This window comes from Scyliorhinus canicula, chromosome 16, assembly GCF_902713615.1.
Source record: "Scyliorhinus canicula chromosome 16, sScyCan1.1, whole genome shotgun sequence".
NCBI lineage: Eukaryota > Metazoa > Chordata > Chondrichthyes > Carcharhiniformes > Scyliorhinidae > Scyliorhinus > Scyliorhinus canicula.
In genome coordinates, this window is record NC_052161.1 from 143,480,171 (window position 1) to 143,493,805 (window position 13,635).

The following is a 13,635-nucleotide window of genomic DNA, read 5'->3' on the forward strand; positions in this document are numbered from 1 at the left end:
TACTCCCATGAGAAACAGGATGGATTTCTGCAGTTCCAAGGCACGGGGAAATGGGAAAATTATTACAATGGACAGTTGGAAAGTGATTCCTGACGTTGGACAGGGAATTCAGCATCTGCCTGCACTCTAACTGACCCGGGTATACTCCTTCTTTACACTGGCTTCCTGAAATGTGTTGAGCAATCCCCTTGCTAACACTGAGCCTGAAAACTATTTAATTTCAAAATAAAATTCAAATATTATCATCACCCTCTTGACAAGGGCTCGGTGAGTGAGTGCGCAATGTGATGCGGCAGGTCACCAGGCTAGGAGGGCCCCCAGCTCAAACCCTGGCCGGTGCTGATCTCAATCCAACATGTCCAATGTATTTGGCTGCAATGGTACAGCTGGCCTCGGATCCCTATCTTGATGCAGAAATACAACTCTTCAATGCCCGTGAAACCATCCCCAACAAGAATCAGCAACATTCAAAAGAGGAACAATTGGGAACAAATGAAAAAATTGCTTAAAATATTCTTTTGACACAAATATAGAGTTTCCTGTTGGTTTCTAAGCTAATGTTCAGCACCTTTGAGTAAATAAAGCTCATTTTGCACTCGCAAGAAGTGACACAAGTCAGAGACAAAGTGACAACATTGTCGACCTAATTCTTCATTGCCCGCCTTCCATGTGCAGACTCCCACTGCGATGACAATGCAGTATAATTACTGGAGGTCTTTCAAGTCTGTAAAGAGTTATAAGGAATAATATTAATACTTCTCTGTTCTGAATGTCTTTGCTGAATGAAGCTATTGGGAACTACAGATGAACCATAGCAAGAATATGTGCCAAATTCATAATGTGGTCTTTTGCAAAGAGACAAACAGAGAATAGCAATGGAAATTAAAATTGAGAGAGACTTAGACCAGGCTGTGATCGCACAAAAACAAGATACTGTGCTTATTGGAAATCTGAAATAAAGTCAAATGGAGCTGGAAATACTGGGCAGGTAGTGTCAGACAGTATCTGTGGTGAGGATGATGGAGCTAGCGTTGCAGGTCAATGAAATTTCATCAGAATATCTGTTGTCTTGAGTTCAGCATTATCAAACACTCCGTAGGTGGACCTCATATTCTCTATGTCTTTAACTGCAGATACCTGGGTCTAGATTAGCCAAACAAAATGATCAAATCGATAACCCTTTGTACAGAATAGCAGCTTCCTGGAGAGTCACGTGTATCACTTTGTGATTCCAATCTTTTGTAGGTTGGCTGAGTTGGCAGTCTATCATTATCATAGCTCGAGATGTAAACCACCTGACAATGTAATTAACATAGAAAAATAGTCATTACGTAGTCTGTTTACAGGAATTTATAATCCGTGTTATCAGCGATACATCAAAACAATAAATATGCTTCCCGTGAGCAATCTTTCAGCAAAGTTAAAAATAGTTATTGACTCTTTATGCCATGAAATGTTGCTACAATTGTAAACAAATCCAGACCTTCTCCTGAATGTAGACTGACTGGCAGGTGTTTCAAACATCCCCAATGGACATGAATAACTTTTTTTTTAAAAACTGAATTCCCAGTGACCAACCAAAAGGCTCTTGTGAAAAGATTTCATATTTTATGAGACTTTAACTGTAACAAACTAAAATTGACAAAACTTGACTGAACAGGAAACTCCTACATTAAACTACAGAAAAGATTCCCCCTCCCCCTTAATTTCCTAACACGACTGAAAACCACACTCCAAGGCCGGAATTCTCCGAGCTCTGCGATTCACTCTTCCTGTTGGTATGCACCTCCGCCCGCAGATCCCCAGCAGCTTGGGGTAGTTGCATTGACAAAGGGCAAGAAGATAGAATCCCGTCACCAGCAAACAGCAGGTCACCGAGAAACTCACGACTGGGGTATCTGCATCACACTGCGCTCGCCACAGAACTGTAGGCCCAAATCTTCCCATGAGTGTGGGAACCACTGCACCAACCCTGATCAGCCAGGAAAATGCGCACTGAGCTGCTTACGTTTAAAGGAAGCCAATCAGAGGGATGGGAGGAGGATACCCAGCCACTTGAGCCTGTCCCACTGTCCATAGCTGATCTGAATCTTAGCTGCAGATATCCACCTTGCTTCTGTAACCCTTCATACGATACCAGGGGCTGATTTAGCTCACTGGGCTAAATCACTGGCTTTTAAAGCAGACCAAGCAGGCCAGCAGCATGGTTTGATTCCCGTACCAGCCTCCCCGGACAGGCGCCGGAATGTGGCGACTAGGGGCTTTTCACAATAACTTCATTGAAGCCTACTCGTGACAATAAGCGATTTTCATTTCATTTCATTTCATTTTTTAAACATCACTCATTTTTTTTCAATCGGACCAACGTCAGCAGCTTCTGGGGAGAGAGTTGCAACTTACCCCTGCCTTTTGCATGTAGGCTCTGTCCTTGCTCCCAAACCCCTGGGATAATCATCAGCTGTAATCATTTTTACTGGTATGGATCTTGGATTTGTGCCAGGAAACAGACGCACTTATTTAAAAGTCATTTGAAAATGTGGAGAGAGCAGACAGAAACATTAGATTATTCCAATTTGAGAAAATCTCTTCATATTACATTAATAACCATCATTCAGAGAAATGTACGTTCTTGGAAAGATTGCAGAGTACAAATGTCAGTTTCTCCTTCAATTTGTCAAATGAAATGATTTGAAAGAATTTGCTCCTTCGCTGGGGTTTGATACTGCAGAATGTAAAGCAGCATTCAGAGCTGGTGATTATTGTGAAATAAAAAGGGCTGCAGTACAATTCCTATCCTTCAATTTCTCCAGCAATTGAATTCTTTAACAAAAATAGCAATTCTGGTTGCTAGGCAAAAAAAATCACTTAACACTAGATAAGGTTACCCGACTTGAATAAAGCTGCCCGCTCTATTGGCTCGCTAAAGTAAATTAACTATGTTTTACACATGACAGTAACTATCGTGACAGCTGGTGGATTAGTGTTCTGGGGCGAAATTTTCCGACCCCCAGCAGGGTCGGAGAATCGCCTGGGGCTGCCTAAAATCCCGCCCCCGCCGTGGCAAAGATTCTCCGCCACCCGGGAAGTGGCGGTGGCGGGATTCTCGCCACTCCGATCGGAGAGGCCCCTGCGGTGATTCTCCGGCCCGGATGGGCCGAAGTCCCGCCGCTGGGAGACCTCTCCCGCCGCCGAGGTTTAAACCACCTCTGGAACGGCGGGATCAGCGGCGCGAGCAGGCCCCCGGGGTCCTGGGGGGGGTGGGGGGGGGGGGCGATCGAACCCCGGGGGGTGCCCCCACGGGGGCCTGGCCCGCGATCGGGGCCCCCCCTCAGACTCCGGGCCAGTGCCCTGGCTGCTCTATTTTCTTCCGCGGCCGCCACGGCCTCCGCCATGGCGGAAGCGGAAGAGAACCCCACATCGCGCATGCGCCGACCGGCGAAAGTCTTTTGGCCAGGCCCGCTGCCGGGGGCGCCGGTTTTTTGCGCCAGTCTTCTGGTGCCAACCGCTCCGGCGCGGGGCTGAGTTCCCCACCTTTGGGGAGGCGCGACCCCTGAATGGTTGGCGCCACTCCCCTACTCCGGGACCCGCCGTCACGCTGGGTAGGGGAGAATGCCGCCCCACTTGTCCCTCTGCACAAATATACATTGACTGGCAGAAAGGCGTTGAGATTAAACTTAATAAATGTAACATGAGCCAGTGGTTAAATTACTCATATCCTTTGGATCAAGCATGAGGGACATACTCAATGCTAAGAGGGTCCCAACAATAGCGCAGATTTCAGATGTTGATAAACTAATGGATAACTGGTGATGTGGTAGTTACTTGCAAGACCTAACAATTATTTTGCACATGCCCCTATTTTGATGGTATAGTGCATGCACACTCAATCGGTGTGTCTGCACAAACACCTAGGGCTGAATTCTCCGAGCTGAAATCGCGATCGGCGTGGCGGCGGAGAATGAGCATCAACACCGAATTCTGGTCCAACGGCCATACGCGAATGGCGCGCACGCGGTCTATGTGACGCGGGGTAGGGGGCCATTGACAGAGGCCCCCGCGGCGATTCTGCCAGGACAACTGGCCGAGTTCCTGATGCCGTGGTTGTAACCATGTTTTGCCTGTCGGGAATGGCTGGTGATGGCTGCGGACTCAGTCCACGATCACCGAGGTGGGAGGAATCCTTTATCGGGGGGGGGCCTCCTCACAGAATGCCGGGCAAGCAATCGGGCGGCACCAGTCCGCAGGTGTGCACGATCTCGGGGGACCCACTTTGTTCATCATGGTCCGTGGCGTGAGTCCGCCATGTCGCATGGGGCCGCCGCCGCTGGCTACCGCCGTGCACATGCGCAGGCTACCGAACGGAAGCGCAGAGCCCCGTATCCTCAGCCAGAGCTGCGAGGAGCACTCCGGGACCCTGCCAGCCCCCTGCAGGTAGCAGAAACGCCCGCGTTTTGATACTGGTGTGGGAACATTGCCCCATTATTGGAGAATCCCACCACTACACTCCAGAATGGAGCCCAGAAATGGGGGCCGGGATTCCCAGACCCTGTGCCGGGAATCGCTCCTTGCTGCCCCAACGCCGGCTTCCTGATTCTCCTCCACCGATTCTCGGGCGCCCGCAGGATTCCCACCGCTCCAGTCGGGGGTCGTTGAAGGCGGCCCCTCTGGCGATTCTCCGGGCCCCGACAGGCCGAGTGGCCACTGAGTTCGGCTGAGTCCCGCTGGCGTGGGTTACTGAGGTCCCACACGGCAGGACCTGGAAGGTGTGTCTGCGGGGGCTGTCCTGGAGGGGGGGTGGGGGGATCCGACCCCGAGGGGGGCCCCACGCTGGCCTGGCCTGCGATCGGGGCCTACCGATCAGTGGGCGGGCTGGCTCCATGGAGGCCTATGTTCCTCCGGGCCTGGCCCCTGTAGGGCTCCGCCATATTGCCCAGGGGCCGGCACAGAGAAGGGAACCCCCGCACACATGCGGAATCACGCTGGCCATAGCTCACATGCGTGGAATCACGCCGGCCGTTCCACACCAGCTGGAACTGCGGGGCCACTCCGGCGCTGACCTAGCCCCCTAGGAAGGGGAGCATTCCACATTATTGGGGACCATTGAGTGGTTGGCGTCGCTTTTCACGCCAGCGCGGGGACATAGTCCCATTGTTGAAGAATCCGGCCAGTGTGTGTCAGAATCACATTGTCTTCCTGAGCCTACTGGGACCAATCAGAAATCTCATGTTGCACTGCTAATAGCATTTTGTTTGAGAAGTAGTTCATTTCTTGGTCTCCTCGTGACATTCAATGAATAAAAATGGGGAGTGATGTGAAAGTTAACTCACTATCACCAATTTCACACTATTGCACAAAATTAAAATGACCCCCATATCTCTAGCTTCAGTTGACATGGTAGTTGATGACCTTTGACCAAGCTTGATGTGCCTCTGCTGTTTGAACAGAAGTTGCTTGACAATAGTCAGGTATAGTACAAGACCACATCCCTAATCAAATATCCCCCACTGTGGAGAACTCTGCCTGAACAAAGGGACAAGTGGGGAATAGGAGTTTTTGGAATCACTAATGGGTAGCTAATGAATCTTTCAAAAACACCTTTTTCTATGATGTTGAGCAGGACTTTAATTAGAAAGAAACTTGACATGTCCCACATTTGACTATAAAAAGGAATTTCATCCCAAAGTTGTACAGTGTTACTCTGGTGCCTCTTGCAACATATTGAAATGCTATGTTCTAGTATCTTGTGATAAATAGGAGCTTTTTTTTAACTTTTATAGCAGTTCCGAATAAAGTTTGCTCAAGAAATAATAAATCTGCACGTTAATTACCTTTCATGGCTTGGCTAAAACTCAACCAGACTCAATATTATGACAGTGTGCTGGTCACAAGCATCTACGGGGTCAATTTTATCATTGAATTGTGCACTTAATCAGAACTTTCCTTTTCAGTCTAACTAGAGAAAGAATAAAAGGTACATGTGCAAACAGATACACAGCATCTTTGAGAAGCAGCAATTGTCAAGTAGGCCCTTTGTATCTCAGAAGTTTTTGTAATAGCTGGGAGATGCTATTTATTTCAAATCAAGGATATGGCCTGGATATATTTTCATATTTTACATTTTGTGTTTTGAATGGAGATTAAATGAGTTTGAAATAGAGCTGAGTGGTCTGCCCTGATCTCTCAAAGGTTAACGTTGAGTTAGAGTTCCTTGATTTTCACCGACCTCAGCCAAAAGGGCAATGATTGCCAGCGGAACTTTTAATTGTAGAATGATTCTCACAGTCTCATCACATTCTCACTTGATGCCCACGTCTGTGCTCTTTCCAACAGGATTGCTAATTACTGATGAGGAGCAAAAACCTGATTCATTTTCTTTTTCCAAGTTGAGTGGGGAGATTTAGCCAACGAGCCATTGGCTCAGTATCAAAGCTGGGAAACTCCTTAACTATATGCTCACCTATACACTGGGCTGGGGTTCAGAACCTTGACGGGCAGGAGGAAGTGAACTCGGATTGGAATTACCACTATTGCAAAATGACTGATAAGTGATGAAGATTCATTTGGCCCTATTTCTGACCCTATTCTGGCCTTACACTTCTGAGCGTAATGATGGCTGGGTCTGAATTCAATGCGTCAGCGGGTTTTCAACGATCCAGGATTATAAATATTGCACATTGCTCACTATGAAATGGCACTTTTCATCAAATCTCTCGTGTACTGAGAAGAGACAGATGCTGCATCAAGCACATTTAGTATTTCTGAAAATCTACAAAAAAAATCAAATCGCCCAATCCAAACCAGCTGGATGGCAATTTAGCTAACTTATCCAGTAACTCTGTGCATGTTATTCATAAGTTGGGAGGGCGACTACATGTCACACTTTAGCAGGATGTGAACCATGAGTTCTCATTGTTACCTCTGAATCTTCCATTCACTAAAATTACAATCGGCTTATGATTTTCACAGAACATGTAGATTCATACAAAACAAAATGGATGTGCTGGCAGGGAATGGGATGCAGATTGTATCTGTGCTCTGCTGCATAAAGAGTTCCCAGTCTCAACCATTTGGCTTAGAGAACCACCAAATGGAGGCCTTGTATATTCCTCAATGGAAAGACCGAGTGAGTTGGTCAGGCCCGTTTTCTGCCCTTTTTAGCCAGCTGCTAAGCAATGTTAGTGGGGGCTTTTGGTGAAAAGTCCCTAACCTGTCATTCTGGTCTTGGGTTTCACTCAGCAGAAATCAAAATGAATATAATTCACTTGGAAGAAATGTTGCAAAAATGTACTTCCCGGTGTTTCAGGTGAACCACGTAAACTGTACTGGCCTCAGTTTCAAAGCATTCGTTGTTCATCTCTGCAATTTCTTTGGGTGTTTTGAACCCCACACCCTTCCATAATTTTCACTTCACAGCGCTGTTCTTGTTAATCATTGTAAGTCTTTGTTGTGAGGAAAGCTGTGCATGATTCATTTTGTATTTTCTCCTTTCCCTTTCCTTAGTCGTTGCTTGTGCCTGGAAAAAGCCCAACTAAGCACGGACGTCGAGGCAGTGCTATAGGCATAGGAACAATAGAAGAGGTTTCTGCTTTACACTCACTCTTCTGTCTCTGCTTTCAATCCTGCTTCTCCTGTGTGACGCTCATTGCATGGTCACTAATTCAAATCTACTGCATGACTTTGTATTTTAAAAGGAGCAAGTTGCTTTTGAATGTTTAGATACAGACTATCTTAAATTGATATTTAGAGCATCTCTTCTCATTGCCTTATCGCTGATCTTGCAGCCTGCATTCCAAACCTTTCTCAAAGAAACAAGCAAAACAGGCGGCAAAATCAACTAACTGGATCTCTAAATAGATGGATTCTAAATATGAATTGGTCTGATAGTTGTGAATGCGTTGATTTCAATTAATTTGCTCTGTGCATGACGTAATCTCAATGGCAATCAAGTTTAACAAGTTATGGTCTTGGAATTGATTATTGGCAGGTGTCTGAACTGTATTGTTTCAATAGTGACTCATTAGTAACAACAGTGTTAAACTACTGTCCAAGAGATTTGGAACCAGCTAACAGAGGCACCTCCTGTCGCCTGTTGGTACCCCTAATAAGGGAGAGTCTCCTACCTCTGCACTGGACGCTGGGGTACAGTGGCTATCAGGGAGTTGGGTGGCTTGGAAAACAGGCTTCTTAAAGAGCAACGTCACATTGGAACAAATATCTGACATTTGCTACACCCAATGTATCCAGTGAGCCTTTCCGAATTTAGCAAAATCTCCCCCGTATCATTTATTTTCTTTTGTCTTTCTTTTGTTTTATCGCTGCTCCTCCAAATGCACCTCTGCATTGGCCAGACGAAAAACTGCTTGCTGCCACTTATGTAACATAAGAACTAGGAGCAGGAGTAGGCCATCTGGCCCCTCGAGCCTGCTCCGCCATTCAATGAGATCATGGCTGATCTTTTGTGGACTCAGTTCCACTTTCCGGCCCGAACACCATAACCCTTAATCCCTTTATTCTTCAAAAAACGATCTATCTTTACCTTAAAAACATTTAATGAAGGAGCCTCAACTGCTTCACTGGACAGGGAATTCCATAGATTCACAACACTTTGGGTGAAGAAGTTCCTCCTAAACTCAGCCCTAAATCTACTTCCCCTTATTTTGATGTATGGCCCCTAGTTCTGCTTTCACCCGCCAGTGGAAACAACCTGCCCACATCTATCCTATCTATTCCCTTCATAAATTTATATGTTTCTATAAGACGCCCCGTAACCTTCCAAATTCCAACGAGTACAGTCCCAGTCTACTCAACCTCTCCTCGTAATCCAACCCCTTCAGCTCTGGGATTAACCTAGTCAATCTCCTCTGCACACCCTCCAGGGCCAGTATGTCCTTTCTCAGGTAAGGAGACCAAAACTGAACACAATACTCCAGGTGTGGCCTCACTAATACCTTATACAGTTGCAGCATAACCCCCATAGTCTTAAACTCCATCCCTCTAGCAATGAAGGACAAAATTCCATTCGCCTTCTTAATCACCTGTTGCACCTGTAAACCAACTTTTTGCGACTCATGCACTAGCACACCCAGGTCTCTCTGCACAGCAGCGTGTTTTAATATTTTATCATTTAAATAATAATCCCTTTTGCTGTTATTCCTACCAAAATGGATAACCTCACATTTGTCAACATTGTATTCCATCTGCCAGATCCTAGCCCATTCACTTAACCTATCCAAATCCCTCTGCAGACTTGCAGTATACTCTGCACTTTTCGCTTTACCGCTCACCTTAGTGTCGCCTGCAAACTTGGACACATTGCCCTTGGTCCCCAACTCCAAATCATCTATGTAAATTGTGAACAATTGTGGGCCCAACACTGATCCCTGAGGGACACCACTAGCTACTGATTGCCAACCAGAGAAACACCCATTAATTTCCACTCTTTGCTTTCTATTAAATAACCAATCCTTTATCCATGCTACTACTTTACCCTTAATGCCATGCATCTTTATCTCATGAAGCAACCTTTTGTGTGGCACCTTGTCAGAAGCTTTCTGAATATCCAGATATACCACATCCATCGGCTCCCCGTTATCTACTGCACTGGTAATGCCCTCAAAAAATTCCACTAAATTAGTTAGGCACGACCTGCCCTTTATGAACCCATGCTGCGTCTGCCCAATGGGACAATTTCTATCCAGATGCCTCACTATTTCTTCCTTGATGATAGATTCCAGCATCTTCCCTACTACCGAAGTTAAGCTAAGCTTACTTAATAAGACAGCAAAACTGTCTACAAGTAAAACAGCATCACTGCTCATTGGATCATTGACTTCCCAGCTTTTGGCCAAGTACATAGACTTTACCTACCATGTACTCCAGCCTATGAACAGTTGATGCTGAGCAGTTGCCACGCGAGCAGTTGCAGGGGTTATTGTGAAGCCCAGTGCTCTGGTATGTGGTGGATTGTCCTTTCAGCCTGAATTATTCAATCACCAATGAGCAATCAGTAGTTTAGCAATATGGTTGGAGCTAATGCACGTCATTGTATTGCTGCATCTGAAATTTAAAATCACTCCTCTGTATAAACTGAATGATTGGTTCGATAATGAGTCTGATCTGAATATTTGCAGATTTGATTTCCTGATCACTGCATGAACAGATTTTTAATAGGTTTTAGCTGTTAATTTATTATGTGTGATTTTAGTTATAATAATTACAGCACTAAACTAAGTAATTATTGATTAACAAAAACAAATCCATTATTAATTAATTTGTGTATTAGTCATTGATTCTTAATATTTACTAACATTGAAATACTTGGTTCCTGTTGTATGCAAATAACTCCCGGTAGGTACCATTCACTTGTATTTAACTCACCCTTTCAGTTCTTCGTGTTTAATTGTTTCACTGATATTAAAGGTCTATGGTGTTAAACTCAACGAATGGTTAAAAACATTACTTAATTTAGAAATAATGATTAGATAACACTAAATTTCAGTTTAGAAAGTCTGTGGTGAGGAAGGGTGCAGGAGTTAGGAGTTTCACTGAAGGAATGAATTCTAGTGTAGCAGGGAATCCGTGGTCTTGTTTTCCGTCATCAGTTTCTGTAGGTCAGAGGGAATGTGTGTGAATCCAGTCTTGGGAGTATAGAAGAAACGAATGAAGATGTTTCAAAGGAAGAATGACCAAAGCTGTACTGACAATATAGAAAAATGCAAGATAGGAGCCAGTGGTTGACAATGAGGAAGTACTGCCGATGAACAGACTGTTGCTTGGTAGCCTGACTAGGAGGAGAAATGGGTCTTGGAGTAATCAGTGGAATTCAAGGTAAAGTCTTGGTCACATTTAGAGTTCAGTGGAAAAAAACGTGGCATGAAATAGGAAAGTGGAACAGGAAATGTTGGAAACTCTCAGCAGTGTGTAGAGCTAACATTTTGAGTTGAATGTGATTTCTCTTCAGCATTTTCTACTTTTTGATTCAGATTTCAGCTCTGCAATATTTTGCTTTTAGGAAGCTGAACCTTGGATAGAAACATAGCAAAGGGGAATCAGAGGAATTAGTCGAAGCCACGAGTGCCAATGTGTAAAGGGGGGCCGAGAGAAGAACATCAGAAATAGGGGACGGCAGTTGTAGTTAGATATTGAAGTCACAGGGCGGCACGTGGCGCAGTGGTTAGCACTGCTACTCACGGCACCGAGGTCCCAGGTTTGATCCCGGCTCTGGGTCACTGACCGTGTGGAGTTTGCACATTCTCCCCGTGTCTGCGTGGGTCTCACCCCCACAACCCAAAGATGTGCAGAATAGGTGGATTGGCCACGTTAAATTGCCCTAAATAATTGGGTATTCTAAATTTATAAAACAAAAAGATATTGAAGTCACAGCCACAGTTTGTTTCAAAGAACTGAAAGAAAAATCATTTTTATTTTCTCCCTAAATTATATAGAAGCAATGAAGATTGAATCATTCAATCATTGCAGTGTGTGAGGGATGAAGGTTGTGTGCCATGCCATCTGGATGAACCCACTGATTGTAGGTTAGAAACATCAGTAAAAGAATAGGTTTTAAGTAGAGGAGATTACAGACCAAGTGGAGAGCAGAACAGTAAGAAAACACTTGTCAAAGTGAAAGTAGGTGGAGGTAAAGGTAGTTGGTAGTTACAGCACTTGACGATTTGAGAGGGAACTGAGGAGTCACGAGCTGTGCTGAAAGAACATCCTTTTAAAAGCTGCACAATGCCAGGCACCATAAAAGGTCTTGAGGATGTCCAAGGTAATGACAAACGATTCACAATCTGCTCAGGAGCAAAGTGCAAGAGACCGTTCACCACAGAAAAGAAAACTGTGCTTTCGGACAGAACTTTCTCCATGAGGGATTTTGCAAGATTTAACGGAAGCTACAAAACTTTACAAAGCAAGGACTGTAGGATGGTGTCTGCTAGCATAAAGAGGGGATATTTTTAGGCATGGAATAAACAACAGCAATTTTTCAAGACAAAAGAAAAGTTAATTGTTTCAAAAGTAATTAACTCCAAAAATACTTGAAAATTAAAGTAAGTAAAAAAATATCAAACTCATCTTGGTCATTTAAAAAAAAACAATTCTCAGGCATTTCTAACCTTCAAAACCGATGGTTATTCGACCATTTATTTCCTGCTTGGTGAAAACTAGAGAAAGCTCCCTACCACAAAAAAGATTATAAAGTTCTTTATTAATTTGGAACAACTACAGATTTTGAGGGTTACTTTAATGTTACATTTCTAATGATTAAGTTATTGATGTAATTGTTAAGTACATTTGCTAATTAATACTTTCAGAAATATTATTGCATTGGCTGCTGTAAAATTTGACATTCTTCTGATTTTCATATATCTCTGTGGACTTAAACACACCCAAGGCCTTAAAACTGGCACACAATGAAAATCTAAAGGAACTTCACAGTTCATGCTTGGAAATGCCCACGCTTCATTTTAATGCAGTATAGCCAGCATTATTATCCACACAGACTGGATCTGAAGAGCATAGATACTCCTCAATTCAAAAGAGCAGATGCAAAGTGTGAATCCAGCACCGAAAGGAACTTTGCTGGTGTGGGCAACATTTATTGAATTTTCCCCAAAATAATTTCACAAAGACCCTAAATCCTTAAATTGCTAAATGACCATAAAAGTATTGTAATCAGCAAATTCTGGCATGTTGCTTCATGTCATGGATTACATAAGACTAGAATAAATTCTAGGCATGAGGCACATGTTCATAATAAACTAGGCATTGTTGCCTCTGGAGCAAAGAGCATCTTGGATTTCTCAATGTGGCCGTTTCTGGTATTGCAGGAGTTAGTTCTAAACATTCCCTTGCATTCCCAAAACGTTCTGGGATTCATTTTCATGGAATGTATTCAAGGCTTTGATGCAGTTCAAACAAATAGAATCTGGCATGGTGGTAGTGGAAGAGAGAAAGATGTGGGAAAGGATATTTACATGTTGCACAGACTGAGTACCAGCTGGCCAGACCAACACTTCATCTTTATAGATTCACAGTGATGAGCATGCCCAAGAATGTTATTGGTAGAGTTCAACATAGGAACATAGGACTTAGGAGCAGAAGTTGGCAATTCAGCCCTTCGAGCCTGCTCCGCCAGTCAATCAAAGAGATCATGGCTGATCTCTTCCTGGTCTCAAATGTACCTTCCTATGTGTTCCTCAAATCCCTTTAACCTGTTCTTTTATCAGAAATATATCTATTTCTGTTTCATAAATTCACCAACCTCTGCGAGAAGTAGTTCCTCCTCATCTCAGTTTTAAATCTACTGCCTCTAAACCTATTATCTGTGATCTCTCATTCTAGATTGCCCCACAAGGGGGAATATTTGGTCTACGTTTTATTTATCAATCCCATTTAGTATTTTATTTACCTCTATCACATCCCCTCTCATCCTTCTAAACCCCAATGAGTATTAGCCCAAACTGTTTAATCTCTCCTCATACGTTAACCCTTTCATCCCTGGAATTAAACTGGTGAACCACTCCAGAACACCATATCCTTCCTCAAATAAGGCGACCAAAAGAACAAAGAACAAAGAAAAGTACAGCACAGGAACATGCCCTTCGGCCCTCCTAGCCTGTGCCGACCATGCTG

At 44.2% G+C, this 13,635-nt stretch overlaps 1 protein-coding gene across 22 annotated transcripts in view; it reads left to right on the forward strand.

Moving 5' to 3' along the window:
- The window catches only part of LOC119979250 (RAP1 GTPase activating protein), a 705,159-nt gene that overhangs the window by 647,833 nt on the left and 43,691 nt on the right, over window positions 1-13,635 (forward strand). For 20 of the 22 annotated variants that reach the window (XM_038821204.1, XM_038821202.1, XM_038821208.1 and 17 more), the window contains one exon: window positions 7,501-7,578. The exons of the other annotated variants lie outside the window; for them this stretch is intronic. In XM_038821204.1, the coding sequence (XP_038677132.1) occupies window positions 7,501-7,578 (78 nt within the window). The remainder of the gene's footprint in view (window positions 1-7,500; window positions 7,579-13,635) is intronic. 22 annotated transcript variants of the gene reach the window in all.